Source organism: Micropterus salmoides, unplaced genomic scaffold (assembly GCF_014851395.1).
Source record: "Micropterus salmoides isolate LMB-PRFRI ecotype aquatic unplaced genomic scaffold, ASM1485139v1 Ms_hic_scaffold_19, whole genome shotgun sequence".
Taxonomy (NCBI): domain Eukaryota; kingdom Metazoa; phylum Chordata; class Actinopteri; order Centrarchiformes; family Centrarchidae; genus Micropterus; species Micropterus salmoides.
This window is the reverse complement of record NW_024041039.1, coordinates 15,193,597-15,210,683: the sequence shown is the minus strand read 5'-3', so window position 1 is coordinate 15,210,683 and position 17,087 is coordinate 15,193,597. Positions and strand designations below refer to the sequence as shown.

The 17,087-nt window shown below is 42.6% G+C and overlaps 1 protein-coding gene across 3 annotated transcripts in view; it reads right to left on the bottom strand.

The window, feature by feature from the left end:
• si:ch1073-358c10.1 (mitochondrial peptide methionine sulfoxide reductase) overlaps positions 1 to 8,192 on the bottom strand; it is a 32,370-nt gene extending 24,178 nt beyond the window's left edge. The window contains exons 1-3 of one of the 3 annotated variants that reach the window (XM_038729570.1): positions 7,959 to 8,192; positions 1,364 to 1,432; positions 1,072 to 1,191 (exon numbers count right to left, since the gene is read on the bottom strand). In XM_038729570.1, the coding sequence (XP_038585498.1) occupies positions 1,072 to 1,191; positions 1,364 to 1,432; positions 7,959 to 8,031 (262 nt within the window). In that variant the 5' untranslated portion in view covers positions 8,032 to 8,192. Of the gene's footprint in view, positions 1 to 1,071; positions 1,192 to 1,363; positions 1,433 to 4,066; positions 4,203 to 7,958 lie in introns of those variants that run through there. The other 2 variants (XM_038729569.1, XM_038729571.1) reach the window with 2 other exon arrangements.
• Between the last annotated feature and the right edge of the window lie 8,895 nt (positions 8,193 to 17,087).

The window sequence follows — 17,087 nt, the reverse complement described above, 5'->3', positions numbered from 1 at the left end:
CGGTCTCATGCCGTCGCAGTGTTCTGCTCCGTCATGGCCACTGGAGCGACTCCTGCACTCTCTCAGCCGATGGACAGGCAACCATTTTCGCTCACTTTTCTCTCAAATTTTCTTTCCCCTCAAAAGTTTATTTTACCCATTTCCCTCACTTGCTGCAGCTCTCAATCTCTCTTTCTGTCATCTGTCTCCATCTCCACCCTCCTCCATAGCTGACCATCTTGTTGCTGGGAAGCTGACAGAACGAGAGACAGAGGGGCAGACAGATAGGAAACATACAATCCCTTGAAGGGCTTGGCTCAGAAAGTCTGCCAGCAAAGCCCAAAGCGTCTTTTTCCTCCTCTCCATGTTCCCCATGCTGCGCCTGCACCTAGACTCCATGCCTGCCTGTAATGATGTGCCCTAGGAAATGGAGAAGCCCCAAACTAACAGCTCACAACTCCTAAAACAAGAGAGGCACAGGGAATAAGACAGAGCTAGACATCTTCATTTGAATTATATATCAGTGCCCTACATTAATCATTTGAATCTCACAATGAGAAAAATGGAAAGGAAGAAATTCGGACATAGACAGGTAGCCAAACATTTTCAAGGGGCTTTGATATCAAATGCACAGAATTCAAGCTTATATCTCCAACAGCATGTTCGCCAAAACAGTGTCTGAGATAAAGAAGCCCATTTATGGCGCTTCATACACAGTAACCTCTGTTGGCAAAAACGCTGCAGTACAGCATAGTACAGAGCCCAATCCTTACAAGTAGGTCATGGGGGGGTGGGGACGAGGGGGTGCAGCCCATCTGGAGCAGTGCATTCTGAGTAGTTGACTGCAGATGAAGGGAAGGCGGCGAGAGGATGAGCGCGCTGTACTTAAAAACACCCTTGCCAGCTCCGTATCTTTTTCCTTTGCATTTTCTTTTGGTCTCTTGAACCCTGATTGATCTCACGGAGAAACATCCTGCCAAGCCACTTCACCCCCTCACAGGGACGGAGCACGATCAAGTAACGCAAATCAAAGTGTAGAAGGTATGCATTTGTGAAAATGTGCAAATACACACGAGGTGCAGAGTATATTACCTGAGCAGACCTCGTGGTAATTGGGGTTGGGTGTAAAGCCGCCGGCGTAGCCCACTTGTGTGGAGAAGACTCTCGAAAGCTGCCAGAAAAGTCTCTCTGCTCCCCAGAAACAGCCCATACCTGGTCATAAAGACAGCATGCAAACACACACAGTACTGGTGCTTCTGTGCTACCATTCCATTCATAGAGAGGCCAACGTTTTACCAAAATGTGTCATTACCACAAAGTGGTAACAGAGGATTCCATATTGGGATTATTTTCATTTCAAAAATGCGTGATTGTGCACTCTCACCAAACATGATGGTCTCCATTCCTACTGGAAAAGGTTCCACAGTGGGATTCCCATTGACTGCATGCTTGTCTGTGAAGGGAAACAGTGTGCAAATGTGAAATTAGATCATAAAACTGTATTTCAACAGTACAAATTACAGTATGCGAGTAAAGAGGCCCATTAGTGGCTTCAACTAGGGCCTGATAGGTCTGCACTTTGTTACAGGCTGACTGACCCAGGCCACAGGATCAGAGGCTTTTGTGCTGGAAGACATTGAAGTGATTACACAGCTTTGACCGCCATTCTATCCCTGCTGCCCTCTCCTCAATACCCACAATTAAACACAATCATGCAATAATTTTCTGATCTTGTCCCTTACTCCACTGCATATCTTTGAATGTGAGTGTATTAAGTGCTAGGCTTGGCACCATTGGGTGTCCACAAAGTGAACCAAAGACGACACTTCAGGGGCACGCACTTGTATAACCTCATGAGCGGGGAAGGGCCCCGCAAGCACACCCAGTGCTGTCCTAATCTTCGTCATGTTATAAATACCGCCTAAGTAAAACAAACTGGAGTGCTGAGAGGTGGCAGGGGGGTGGCACTCTACTGTGTTGCGTGGAATTAAGAGCGCTAAAAAGGAAGTGTGTGTGCGTGTGTGTATGCATGTCTGTGTATCCCACAGATGTGTGAGGAGGATTAGGGTTTAAGAAGACTGAGGTGACTTAGCGTGCAAATCTCCACTAAGCAAGGCTGGTTTGTACTGCAACCACTAATATTAGTCTACAGATAAACAGGCCACCGGGTACACTAAGAGCTTAGAGCAAGCATCCATTGTTGGTATGTGCCTAAGTTCAAAGTTCAATGAGTGATTGCTCTCTGGCCGCTCAGAAATACGATGTGTGACATTGACCTGAATACAAACAATCTCTAATCTGATACAGTAATAATAGTTCATTTCCCAGATAGGCCTGGGATAATCTCTGGCCGAAGATTAGTTACCTACAGTTTATTATAGACTGAATTATTACTGTGAAGCCAGATAGTATGGAGGCATTGATAAGAAACATGCCTCAACCCTAGAGATTGACACGTGTTTTGAAGAATACAGGAAGCAAAAGAAGAACCACTTCACTTGAGCTGATCCCACCTGTCTTGGCGTGCCACCTAAAGGGCACTTTTTAATTATTATACAAACATGTTTGGTTTTCTCTGCAGTAACAGATTGCACAAGCATAAAGGACTCCTGAAATGTCACAGAGGCCTGGCTGCCTTAAGGCAGTCCCTCCCTGCCCTCCTGTTGTGTGACAGTTCTGTCTTTTAGCGGCAGATTGTTTGGCACTGCCAGGTCATGTTTACCGGCACAGTTAGTTGCAATCAAAGTATATCTGTGTCAGCGACCGTGCTGGCTAAATATTATCAGTCCACGGGGGTGACTCAAGGTGGTGGGAGGACAGGAAAAATCTCCATCCTTCTTCTGTGAATTTGCCTCATCTCCATCCTCTGCTCACTCTCACCCTCTTGTCCTGTGTTTCTGGCCACAGAGATAAAAAGTACTAAAGTTGCCAAATGACAGAGAGAGAAAATGAGAGAGTGAGAGAGAGACAAGTGTGCGATAGAGGAGGAGGAGTGGGAGGAGGAGAGAGCCTTCTGCCAAAACAATAAAAGGAGTAAATAGCCAGTGAGAAGCAACAGATGAGGGTAGCAGAAAGGCGGTGAAGGATTCTTTTGGCTTTCAGACCACCATGCCTTCGGGCACTATATAAAAAGACCAAGCACTTCATCCAAGAGAGAACACAGAGAAAACAAACAAGCAAACAAATAAACAAACAAAAAAAGAGAGAGGTAAAAATGAAGACAGCCAAGAACACGCCGACACAGCACTGTCCAGAAAAAGCCAACTGTGAGCCAAACCTCCCCGCCCTCTCGTCTTCTCAGCTGCTCTCCATCTTCCCTTCACACTCTCTTCCTCGCACCACCTTCCCATCATCCCTCGCTCTCTCCTCTTACAAACACGCGCACAACCGCCTGCACGCACGCAATCAGCCGCACAAATCACTCGCACACCAACCTCTGCTGTGGGTATTTCTCCCATGGAGCAGCTGGCAGAGGTCCAGGTGGTGCCAGGCAAGCTCCTTTCACTGTGCCTAGCCCAGCATTCCCCCCTGCCAGCCCAGCGCCCACACCCCATTCTGCCAGAATTACCCCACCTAACACACACAGGCACAGAGAAAGAACTGGCTGAATACCCTCACTACGCTGCCTCACTACGCCAGGAAAAGAAAGAACTGAGGACGACAAAAAACAAGCAGGGAGGGTGACTGACTGAGCTTACAAAAGGAAGAAAACAGGCTGAATATGGGGGAAGGATTCATGAAAAGGATTTTTTTCCAACTTGGATGAGATATGGGCGTAATTTCTTTTGTGCGCCTTTGTTTGAGGATATCTGAAAAACGCAGTGCACGCTATACAGTACAGCGGGACTGAAGCGGAATACTTTGGTCACCTTTTGTTGCTTTTAGCATGGTGGCTGTAGGTGGCTGGACCTGAACCAAAACATCGGACCCGGTGCCCTGCCACTTTGCTTGTATCGTGATTACCATAAGTGAAGGGCACAACAACCTATCTGTTGCTTTGCGGATAATAAACTCCAGTTTGACTTGTTTCGGCAGGTATTTAGTCTTTGTTACTCTTCGAGTCTACCCGTTGTCCCGTGTTTCTCACCCGTAAAACTGAAGTCCAAGCGCTGCTGCCCCCTCATGCAGAGACATGGGAGAGGTTCTATCCCTGGGTGCCAAAACTGGTAACGGAAAGGTTGATTTCCAGGCTGCTCTGTTTATTTCCTTCCAAAAATCCATTCTCTCTCTCTTTCTCTTTCCCTCTCTCTCTCTCTCTCTTCCTCTTCCCTCCCTCTCGCTATTCCTCTTTCTAGCTTCACACAGGTTGGCAGAAAGTCAGGCACGAGTCGTCGTCGGAGGCTGACGCTTTATACTGGTGCCAACTACCCTCTGTTGTATGGGAGGATGGGTAGGGGTGAGAAAGAGTGGGGCAAAAGAGGGGAGGGGAGGAAAGCGACAAGACTGGTGGGAGGTGGTCGATTTTTAAAAAACAGTAAGAAGTAAAGAAAAATGATGCTGCTGTGGCCTTAAAACAATCAACCCAACTTGGTGTTGTGGCACATGCATACATTTGAGGCTGCCTCTGTTCAGGGTGGGAAAACTTGTCTAGACTCTAAAAGTACAACTTTGAAACCATCCATGCATGCATTCCATACATAGAAACGGAAACAGTTGCTATGGAGAAGACTACCTACTAAGACACTGGCTCTACTATCTCCTTCCAGCAAGATGGAGGCACATCCTGTTGGGGCCTGCTCAAATATCTTTCTGACTCACACGCCGATCTGACGAGGAAAGGAAGTGGATGGAATCCACCTGATCAACACATATAAAATAAATGTACCTTTACACTTTCCCTCTGCAGATACACCAGAACAAATCTGTCCATTGTCTATATCGCTTATCAGCTTCACAGGGGGCGAGAGTCAATCCCAGCATGCATTAGGCAAAATGCAGGTTCCAGTTTACAGGGTCTCCAACTAACTTAACGGAATGTGGGATGGAAAGCAGAACACATGAAGGAGAGATGGGGAGAACACACAAACTCCCCGTTTTAGGTTGGGTCAGAACACAGGACTGTCTTGTGATGAGCAACAGCCTATTCAGTGAGCCAAAGCGCTACCCATGAAAAGATTTCTCATTTATTTATCTACTGTTTGTATACTTAATTTGCATGCTTTCCCCATTTACTTACATTCTATTTTCTTCCCCACTGAGTTTACTGTAAAAGCTAAAAAGCAAGGGCATCTGGAGATAGCAAGGATGGGAAAACAAGAGAAAAATAATACATCTTCGCCATGAACCTGCTTTAAAGAGTTATAGTGAAGCATGTAACAGAGATTGATTTTGGTCAGCTGACCTCCACCATCCTGTTTGAAAGAAATATTGGCAGTCTATCCTGCACTGACTCAAAATAATAGCTACTGTGCCCCTACCATGTAGCAATCTGCCACTGGATCATTCTCGCCAAGGTCACAGAGTACATTATACAGACTGGAGTGAGGGAGGCAACGCAGGATGTCTGAACAAGGAACAAGGAGTTTCTTTATAAAGAGGCTGGAGGCGTAGATGAAACTTTCAAAATTAGTGATCTTCATTGTAGTGGGAGGACAAATGTGTGCACTCACACACAAGGATGGGACTGCACAAGGCATATGTGGAGACCGTCCTTGCAATCCCTAAATTACTTATGCTTACTGGCCCACACCGGCAAACACAGAAGCATGCTATTCCAACACACACATACACACACAACAACGACCCCGTCCCCACCTAAGCTGCCCCCCACGGTGTAAGGGGAGGAACAGATTTCTGCCATGCGGTGTCTCCGAGCTGCTTCGACAGACGGAGCAGGAACTTATGACGGGGTGGAGCCTTCATGCGCATAATGCCCAGATGGGCCCCTGGACGCTGCGGCACTGCTTCCTCCTATGCACTAACACCCAGCTCCCACAGCGCACTTTGTGGAAGCCTCAGTCAGAAGACAGGGACCAGGTTCAAACCGCACCATGCTTCTATCTCTGTCGAATACTCCTACGAGCCCTCCTGTCCCAAAATAGTCAAAAGAAAAGCTGAATGAAAGGATAGAACAGGCTGATATGAGAGGGAGAGGTTTGACTCTGTACTACACAACAAGTACTGCTGAAATTATAAATAGGAAGCAAAAGAAGGAGTATATCCTCACATGCACTGAAACCAATAAAAAAGCAAGTGAAACATCAGGGCGTCCAATACCAACGCTTTAAAAAAAAGTGACAAAACTTGGTTATTTGACACTAAAGGTATCCTTTAGGTATAGGTATCCTTTAGCATCTGTGTCTCATAGAAACGCTGCCGGAAGCGTCTCTATGAGATGCTCTGGGGCGTCCTGTACAGACCGGAAGTGCTAGTTAGCTAGCGGTAGCACGTTCGTGATAAAGGTTTTTACAGCCCCCGAACCACCTACCCTTACTATAACCATCAGAAATGTTAGTACCTAAACCTAAGTCACTGACTTTATGCATGTCGACCGTTGCTGCAATGTAGCAAACGGGGTGTTTCATACAGACACTGAAGGGTACCTTTAGCGTAAAATCCTTATGCTTTGTCATGCTGTCTGAAAACGTCAATTATGACGCATTAAGATGAGAATGCGTTGATGTCTCTGACAGTGTGAGAACTTCATCCATACAGACTTGTTTTAACCTGATTTCTTCATCAAGTATTTGAAACAATCCCACCACACGTCCCAAAAGGCTTTTGCTGCTGCTTCAGATTTTCTGGGTGTCTCAAAGATTTCATTACTGCCCAATAACTAAATCATAAAACACCAAATAGGCTAAAACGTGGCCATAACCCAAAGGGAGAAATCTCTGTGGATGAAACACATGAAAATGTTCTGCTAAGAATCAAAAAAGAGTATGATACCTAATTTAAAGTCCGGTAATACTATCAAATTTTAGTTGTAATAGTAACTTTTAATAGCACAAGGAATATAATAACTGCAAATCCAAATAAGTGCCTCAGAGTCAGTGTACCTAATCCACTGACTTTTCTACATAATGAGTCAAGTCAGCATAAAAGGTAGCTTTGCTTTGTGAACCTACAACAGGTTTGTTAATTCTAAAAAATTTTTTTGAAATAACAGAAATATCCTGTGTTTTTCATTTCAGACAGCACGAAATCATGCCTCTCACCCCTTGACATTTCCAACAGAGAGTTGTGTCAAGATAAATGCTGGCCAAAGGTTCTCAATTTTCACACATCAAGGACTCCCTAGTAAAAGACATTTTAAACACCAGACACACACTTGGAAAAAAGTTTCGACCCTTTTGTCAACTGTCTTTTCTGCAGAATGGAAAAACTAAACTTTGGTAAAATAGGCTATATAACCAGCTCAAATTCTAACAAACAGACCTACTCTTTGCTGAGGATGCAAAAGTAGATGCCTAAATTTTGCCATACAGTAGGGCTGAACAAAATATCTGTCTATCTATCAATTATCTATGATTTGCCATAATAGAATGGTCATTTTTTTTACATCATTATTCCCATTTTCATTGAAAAACAACAAGGCTAATTATGGCGTGATTTTTGAGAGTATTTGTACCAAACAAAGATGTTTTCTTAAGCCTGTAGAATATGAGTGTGGGTCAGGATGGGTCTGCGATTTGCAGTAGCCTATGTCATATTGGGATTTCTATAAAATTTCGATTAATTGTTCAGCCCTAGTTAGGCCTACCACATCCCGTAGGCCTAACATCCAACACACTCTTGGAAGAAAGTGCTGTAACAGTAGCCTACTGTCTAGCTGTCATTGTAATGTCTGTGGTAGGCCTATATCATATTTCCTTTCCTTTCCTTATCTGAAGGAAACGACATGAGGCAATTTTCTGTCGTTTTTATTTATTTATTTTTCTGTGGCACGTATCCTATTTCAAGCACATGGGGAAATTTGCAGTTTCAGCCCGTGCCAACTCCATGATGTTGGATACAACTTGTCAGCCTGTGTTATTTACCTGCCACGACCATTTTCTCCTCTCTTCCTTTCAGAGCGCGGTCTCTGCTTGGCAGCTCAGTCTTATGTGCCATTGAGTCCGCGGCAGCGATCAGCGACACAAAAACTAGAAGGAGGAAACAAGAATGAGTAAGACTATGTGTTATGTGTTTGGGAGAACACCTATGAAAATGGCAGAGTCTTCCGGGATGCCTCAATAACGCCACGCTGCTACATTTTCGGTGAGGACGGGAGAGGGAGGGAGGGACGGCGGCGAAAACGCCATCAATATGAATATTCATCGTGCGTGGGCAACGTCGTGCACAGCATATTAACTAATCAAGGGGTTAATATGACTTTGGCACAAAAGCCTACAGCGCACCGTGTGCGGGAACGAAATTAAATTTAAATAAATATCCAAGCCGTTCTGCATGCAAATGAGCTCGCGCCAATTATCAGCTCTCATTCTGTGGGAGGTGCTTCTGGTAGATCAAGTTGGAGTATGGATGTATGGTAGAGTAGCTCTCCTTTTGTGGTTCATTTTACATGCCTGTTCTGGGTTAATCCTGATGAGTAACAGCTTAAAGAGTCCACTGGTAATAGCCTACAAAGTGGCTCAAGCACTGCATGTATTATTCAAATGTTAAAAAAACTGTAAAAAGGCACAAACATTTATCAGGTTTGGAGAAGCTCTCTATTTTCTGGTGATGTTCAGGTTGGTTGGTTCGCATCTGTTGATGTAGCCAAAGTCATAAAACCTTCATCACTTTAATAAATAATATTATTTGTCTTCAAGATACCTGGTCAGTTGATGGTATTCTTAAGGCGACAACATTGAGGTAAAAAAACAAACAAACACACTACTGCATGCTTGCTGTAGTTTTACGCGGGAGAACATTGTCCTCAGGGCTTTGTGTCAGAAATCCTTTCTGCTTTTGCCAGAAAGCCTCACTTCTTGGTTAGGTTTAGGCACCAAAACTACTTTGTTATGTTTAGGAAAAAACAAAGGCAGAAAGCTCCGAAGACACCACCACATGCGCTGCAGTTTAGTCCTGCAGGAGGTTGCAGATTGTTGTCAAAAGTCTTCAAGCAAGTCATCAGTCACCTGGACAACCGTGCAAAACTGAATGTTGACGTCCAGAATGTGCATCAGTCATCCAAAGCTGGACATGATTAACATTCTGTTAAAATCAAAGACGTGTTGAGCTGAAATGATTAGTGATCGACTAATTAGTGATTAGTGATTCAGCAACAATTTGATCATATTTCAAGTAAAATTTCCAAACTTTCTCTGGTTCCACCTTCCTTAGTGTGATGATTTGCAGCATTTGTCTGTTTTATATCATTGTAAACTGAACATATCAAATAAAGGCAAAATGCCCCCAAAATAATATTTTTAAAAAAGGTATTTAGAGTCACTGGCATTTTTGTTCTTGCTCTGAACCAGCCATCATACCAGTTACAAAGAATCCAGGGCATTGTTCCTATATCCTGCAAGCCAGAATAACATCACACCCTGCTGCAATTCCCCTTTCCTCTTTCTCGTCCTCTCTCTTCCCCTTTCTCCCTCTCTCATCTGCCGGGGAAATGAAGCTCAATCACCTGCGGAGGAGCTGAGGGCGGCACAGGGGACTTTGCAATGCAAATGCCAGGTAATTACCCGAAAGCTAGAAGAGTGGAAGCACACAGATGAAAATAGAGCAGGAGAGAGAGAGAGAGAGAGAAGAGAGAGGAGAGAGAAAGAGATGAACTGAGCACTGGGTTCACATGCCTGTTGATGCAGGATGATTGGGGTGTTTTGGGGGGGGGTGGGGATGCAGGAAGAGGAGAGGGGAGGAGGGGGGAAAAAGGTGATGAGAACCCCATACAGAGAGCCCACAGTGTGTGTTAATTTCCTCCCTGTGCATGCTTCTGTGAGTGTATTCCTCTAACAAATGATCAATACATTTTGTATTTTCCTGAGTCTCTGCTGTATGCTGTGATGGAGGAAAGATCTACTTTTATTTCAGAAGAATATCTGCAGTGAATAAAACCAGTTTCTTGCATAAGTGCGGCAGCATTTTGAGTAGCGTGGTAGCGTAGTAGAAGTGTGTGTGTGTGTGTGTGTGTGTGTATGCTTTTTGAATGCAAGTGTTTTCACTTGGGTGCATGTAGGCATATCTGTTTAAGAGCTTGTGTGCACCATTGTGCGCGTGCTCTGTAATGGGCACTTGTGTATGTAGTGTATGTGCGTGCGTGTGGCGGGTGACTGCATATTTGTTTGTGTGTGTGATTTGTGTGTTGTAGCGGAGGATTTAGTGAGTATGCCAGCTTGCAGCTGTTTGATTGTCAGTGAGTGAGAGCGAAGAGATGTGCAGATGTGAGTGAGTATCAAAGAGATTATGAAATGACCTGGAATTAAACACTGCAGTAGATTTTAACCGGGTATGGTGGCATGTTAAGCTCGCTGTTTGATTGAGAAGTTTGTTTACCTTGTTTAGACAGTAAAATAAAATTTGATTTAATAAGCCAATATGCTCATTTGTAATTCAATACAGGACTCTAGCGTTTATTAGTTTGATTGTTTGTGTGTTTGTGGAAGATATTACCAAGCAATAGTGTGACTCACAAGCAGTTTGCACCTTGACTCTATAGCTACCTCTGATTAACATCTGCACAGAACAGGAGCCCAGCCAACCAGAAAACTGTTTTGGTGATTTAGTGTAATTGTGGCTTTGCTAAAGTCTCACTTTGCCTAATTAGAATAATAAATCATGCCGCCTCGTTGTTTTCAAAGGGCCCTCCATCGTCTCGCCGAAGCAGGTGGGATTGTGGGATGGTGTGAAAAACAAAGGCTTTGATTGCTCTGCTGAAACTACAGTCAGTTAAAAGCAACGTGGCACTCTCTGGGGATTCATATTCAAAACTAAGTCATATCAATTCATAGACCTGAGTGGGAAAAGCCAACTTGACAAATTTTGATTCATATGCTGGCCCATGCTCGACTTCACTTGACATAAATCACTTGGCTCATTGGAAAATGGAGAGAAGAGATGGGGGGTTGTTTGAATGACATGAAAGGCTGAGGGGAGACTGCATGGTAGTACCTTTCCAACATGGTTATTGTTTTCTCCAGGGAAGAAAATACACATTCTATGTAGGCCCTAATATGTTATATTGGGTGACCTTGCAATGTAACATCCTCTCTCTCCCCTTTCCCCTCATTTCAAATTGCCTTTACTGACATGAAGTACAAAATCAATGGCAATAAACATAATTGTAGTGATGAAGAAACACAAACAAAGCACCTAAAATAATGTCCAATATTAATAACAGTAGTGACAACTAGGACTGCAATTATTTTCATTATCTGTTAATATGTAAATTACCTTCTAGATTAATCAGTGAATTTTGACAATAAAATGTCAGGAAATAGTGGAAAAAGCACGGTGATGTCTTTAGTCTTGTTTTATGTGACAAACTGTCCAAAACTGTTTACGATCTTATACTAAGTATATCAACAAATTTGAGAAGTCGAAGTAATTGAACATTTGAGAAGCTCAAACTGATGATTTTGTTTGGCCTTTTTGCTTAAAAACTGACTTCTAGATCAAGCAATTATCAAAAAAGTTGCAGATTTATTTTCTGTCAATCAACCAATTGATTAATCGACTAATCGTTTAAGCACTAGTAAAATTGATATATGTCTTATCTTTAGATCATGGAAGAGTATACCATGTGCTAGCAAACCTTATAATATGGTGGATCAGAATGCTGATATATAATATATGTACACCTGCTCTCTTGTTCATAAATATTCTATCATGAAAGATGAATTTGAATGTCTGTAAACTGTGCTCTTTCAACTGTGAGAACTTTCCACGGTGAAGGAGGAAGTGCATCTCTGTCTCAACCTTTCCTGTTCAACATTGACTACAAACTGTATGCACTTCTGTTTACGCAGCCATGTCTTTCTGTGTATCCTTCTCGTTTGATGGTCACTGAGTCTAAACATTGTCGGGATTTGCCTCTGCTTCGGATTGTCTGCCAATTTGTAGTCTCTCATGAGAGCCGTGTAGCGTAAAGTTTTATTGTGAGTTTTGGATTTGTCATTTCAGTGGTTCAAATAATTAGATTTCATTTGTTCAGTAATTTCGGTTCTTTGTAAAATGTTTGTGGGGTATGCAGCAGTGCTTATTTTGTAAATCTTGAGAGCTCCAGCTCGGGTTTGTACAGCACTGCAGGGATTGTTAAGGACTAGATTTTAAGTTTAATAGCTCTTTTTCAATAGTGATCATGAGTGGGAAGAGAAGCTCTGCTCTACATGAATTTTTTGGGACTGGGAACCCTTACCTGCACCATTCTGACTCTGACCTTATATTGGATCTCTGTTGGATGTTTTTCCCTTTAATAAAATTTAATAAATTAATGAGTCCTAGACTTTAGCTGCATATACAGTTGTGTTGTGGGGGAAATTATACAGTCTTACCCAATTTTGTCTAATTTAGTCAAATGTCTTGCATTTTCTTTGGGAGCATTTGTTTTCAGACCAAATCTTTCCACAGAAATTCTGATGATGTTTTAAAACAGTAAGAGCAGGTAGACATATTTAGATAATGTACTTAGTTATGTAAAAGTAGCAATGCCAAATTTTTTTACTCTAATAAAAGTACAGAGGTATTGGCAACAAAATGTACTCGTTATGCAGATTTGCTAATGTCAGTGTTCTAGTATTATGTAATCGGATCATTATTATTGATGCAATGACATATAAGCAATAATTAGAAGTTGTAACTGCTTCATACACTGTTATATTGTATAAACTGATGATGTGTTTTGCATGTAAAATCCTATTCTGAAAAGTAACTAGTGACAATATAGTTGTCAAATGAATGCAGAGGAGTAAAAAGCTAAATATTTCCCTCTGAAATGTAGTGGAGTAGAAGTACAAATTCACATTTAAAGTCAAGTAAAATAAACATACCTCAGAATTGCACTTAAGTGCAAGTACACAGTTGTGTTCATTGAGTGTGTTTGTTGAATATACTACAGTCTCCTCTTATACTGCCTCTTTGACATAAATATTTAGTTTTTTGCACACAGTACTAGTTTTACAAACGTATACTACAGTGTGTTCCTCCTCACCCCAACCATTAAGTCATTTGTAAAATAATTCCTCAAATAATTTTCTCTTTTGCACATTAGTTGTTGCATTTTTAGACATTTCAGAGCGGAAGGTAGAACTTTAGATATCATTGTACGTTATATGCAGATACAGGTAGAGGGAAAGAGATTGATAAACAGAGGGAAAACATGAGGTGATCTGAGCGAGCTGAGTGCAGCTATATAACGCCGGTCCACTTCCTCTCCCTCTGGCGCTCCACCCGTGCTAAGAGTGGTTGGGCTAAGCCACTCTTGCCCTACATACAGCCTAAACAGCAGATTACTGACTGTCCCTCTAATCCCACGCACCAGGGTATGTGCCACTGTCACCATGCACCAACCACCCAGTCACCCTGCAGCCATCGACACAGTGCCTGCTGGTCTGCTAGCTGTGCAACCCCTCGCCCCCCCAACCCCGATCCCTAACAACTTCTCTGTTTCAGTCATTATGGATTTTTGTTTTTATTTCTATCCTAACAAAGCACGATGGAAGCAGAGATACAGAAATACTTCGTTCTACTCGCATCTCTTTTTCCTCCTCTCTCTGTCTTCCCTAGCAACACCCTGTCCCATCCTCATCCTCCGAGTCTCCCACCCCCCCTCAGTTTTAACCTCCTCATGACCACCTGGCATGGGATAGCTTCCTCCAGTCCTTCAGCCTCACCTAAACCACCAGGCCTGAGATTAGGGTTAATCTGGACCTTGTGTCATCCTGTATCTATCCACCACCCCCACAGCCCCATTCTTTCCTCCTTCCCTCCCTCCTCTTTACCAAAGAGGCTTTGGTTTAAAATCCTTTATTGTGAACCCCCGCTCCCCTTGCAGTGTCTTTCTTCCTGCTGCCAACTGCAACTTTTCCTCCCGCACCACATTCTCAGCCAATCCTTAAACAGATACTGGTGGAACCTGTCCCCAAGCTATGTTGGTTAAGAGACATGAGCAAAGGATTTTTGCATTGTCTTTCTCTTTAGAATAAATTTGGAATTAGGCAAGCATGTGCACTATGCTAACATGAAATGCTTGTTTGTACATGTGTGCATATAGGCATGTGGTAATACATGACTATACTTAGCAAGTGTGTATAAAGTACGAGTACTAGCCGTAAGTGTGTGAATGCAATGGTGTAGTGGTGTACGTGCTCATCTTTGTGCATGTCCATGATGGTTTGAGAGTACTTGCTCAGTTCACATGAACAAGGGATTTAGATGAGAGTCTAGAGATTTCATCCTCCACTCTGCTGTCCAAATCACCCAACCCCCCGTGCATTTAGCCCGCTGAGCTCTCCTGGTCTTCTCACCCCGAGGACAGAGTGAAGGCACGGAGGCCTGCGCTGGATGAAGATACTCCACAATGGTGCAGAGAGCAAAGATGCCTAGAGAATGAAGACAAAAAGGGGAAAAGATACAAAGTGCTTAAGCCCCTTTTCATTTTTTTGTCTCCGGAAATAAATGGCAAAATCTCCCTCAAGCAACGTCTCCTTTCTTGAGTTGAAAAGACAGCATTAAGCACTTGGCAGACAGAAACTGGTAGAATGGAGAGTGAGCGGTAGCAAGGCAGCGAGTGATGTAGGCCAGCAATAAACTGTCTTATCGTAAGGGGCAGAGAGAAAGACCCATGAGCATGAGAACCTGCATGAGTTGAGCGCTTTAATGAGAAAACGGCGTGGAGCATCCTTTGAAATGATCACAAGATGCTGAGCTTATAATGTTAATGTCAAATTCCTTGCGTGTTCATAATCTGTTTGTTGAGTACTGTTTAATTTGTTCCAATTACACAGATAGTCTGTTCACTTATTGAAAAGTCTAAGTACATGCAACATAATGATTATTTATAGGGTTCACTCATATGATTCCCAGCAAGCTAGAGGTTCCTTATGCCTCCGAGAAACACACACACACACACACACACACACGCTGCATGAACAAAAACACACATTCATGTAATACAAACCTGATGACATTATCGTTTATGTAGCAGATCCTAATGCATAGAGGTAGGACGGGATAGGAAGGTCTCCTAAATGGATTAGGAATATGGAATCCCAGTACCTTGAGCAAAATGGGCTGCGAGATGTGGGATTGACTGGTAGAGCAAGAGTGACTGATTAAAGGGGAGTGAGCGACAGAACATGCTGAGAAAGGATAAAGTCGGAGAGTGAGGGGCGAAACGAAGAATGTTCAAAGTGATTGTGCAAGAGTGCAAAATGTCCACAGAGAGCAAGAAAGAGAGAGCAAGCGGTGTAGTTAATGGATGTAAATTAATTGCTGTCATGTGGATTCTGATCCCAATAAATCAGGGTCAGTGTGGTCTCCGATGCCATCTCTGCATGGTTGGGAAAAGGCAAGAGGCAACCTTGATCTGATAGACACAAACACACACATACATGTGTACAAACACACAGATATACATACATAATGTTATTAAAATATAATAAAGCGTGAATCTCAAAATGTTGAACATGAAATATAAGACATTTTGAGAAATGTTCTGATCCTTGTGCAATTTCTAAAAGGAGATCAGCTTGAACATTATCCATGAATATGTACAAATGTAATGTAGCTACTAAAATATGATTTAAAAAATCATCTGTAATAAAATATGTGGAAGCAGAAAAGAAGTTGTGTAGTACCTAAAATGAAATGTAAATAAATGAACAGCAATGTAAAATAAAAGTCACTGCAGCACTCCTAACAGTTGCTGCTGCATAATCTGCCTACACGTGAGATATTTGGGATCCAGCGTGCAATAAGATCCCCTTCATCATGACGGGCTTTTAAAAATGCACCTCAAGTCCAAACAGAATACAGGATGCCAACTAGTGCAGACTTAACTGGGTTATAAATGCAATGTGGTCCAATGAATTAGCCATGCTTATTACTGAAAATTACCACTGTGTTTTCTGCTTAACTAGGCTGCAAAATTGATTTACCTTATTTCCCCAGTCTATGACCATCACAAAGACATTCTGTTATTATGAGGGCTATGAGTATTATTGTATGTGTTAATCAGAAAATACGTGAACCATGTATTTTAATTACAAATCATACAAGGGCAATTTTAAAAACAAAAGCCAAAAATAACGCTCATATCGCACTGCCCACACATTAAAAGAAGCTGCCATGCAGCGACAACACCAAATCATAATACAGAGGAAAAAAACTGTCAATGCTGATGTTAACGTTTCCATTTAAAAAAATACACATTTCATTCATTACACTTTACAGTACACTATGCCCCGTATAATATACACCGTGTTTTCTTTGATACTGTATGCCCCAAAGCAAATCACTCATGTTCAAACAGTAATATCTGAACATGACAGAAATGGTGCAAAATTGGAAGTAGGTCACATAGCAATTTATTTGACAAAAAGGGATGGGGGTGGGGAACTGGGGCATGGTGTATGCAGAGGCAGCAGCAAAAAGGGAAGGTTTTTGGGAACACAGATCAGATAGTGTGTGTGTGGGATTGATTGTGCGTGCATAGGTTTGACCTGGAAGGAAAGTTACAAGCTGTTATGGCTCATTCAAAAACTGCTTGGTCAGAGTGGAGTCGAATAAAAATGTCTAATTGCTGACAAATGTATACTGTTTTAAAACTTTTTTTAATAAACCACACACACACACACACACACACACACACACACACACACACACACACTCATCATTGCCCACTCTAGAGAAACTGAAACTGATATTACGGTCACTGGCCCATATCAGCACATCTGATACAGTGTGTCAGCAGCATTGATTAGTTGTCAATGAACCACCCAGCTACAACATCTGACACCACTAAACACACACACACACACACACACACACACACACACACACACACACACACACACACACACACACACACACACACACATACAGTTGAGCTGTGTGTATCGGCACTGATATTTACAGAGTAAATTCCAAAAATCCACAAAACGTACTATAAATACAAGTATTCCCCTGCACAGACACCCACACACCCGTAAGCTTTCCGACTTCCTCCTGATCCTGTT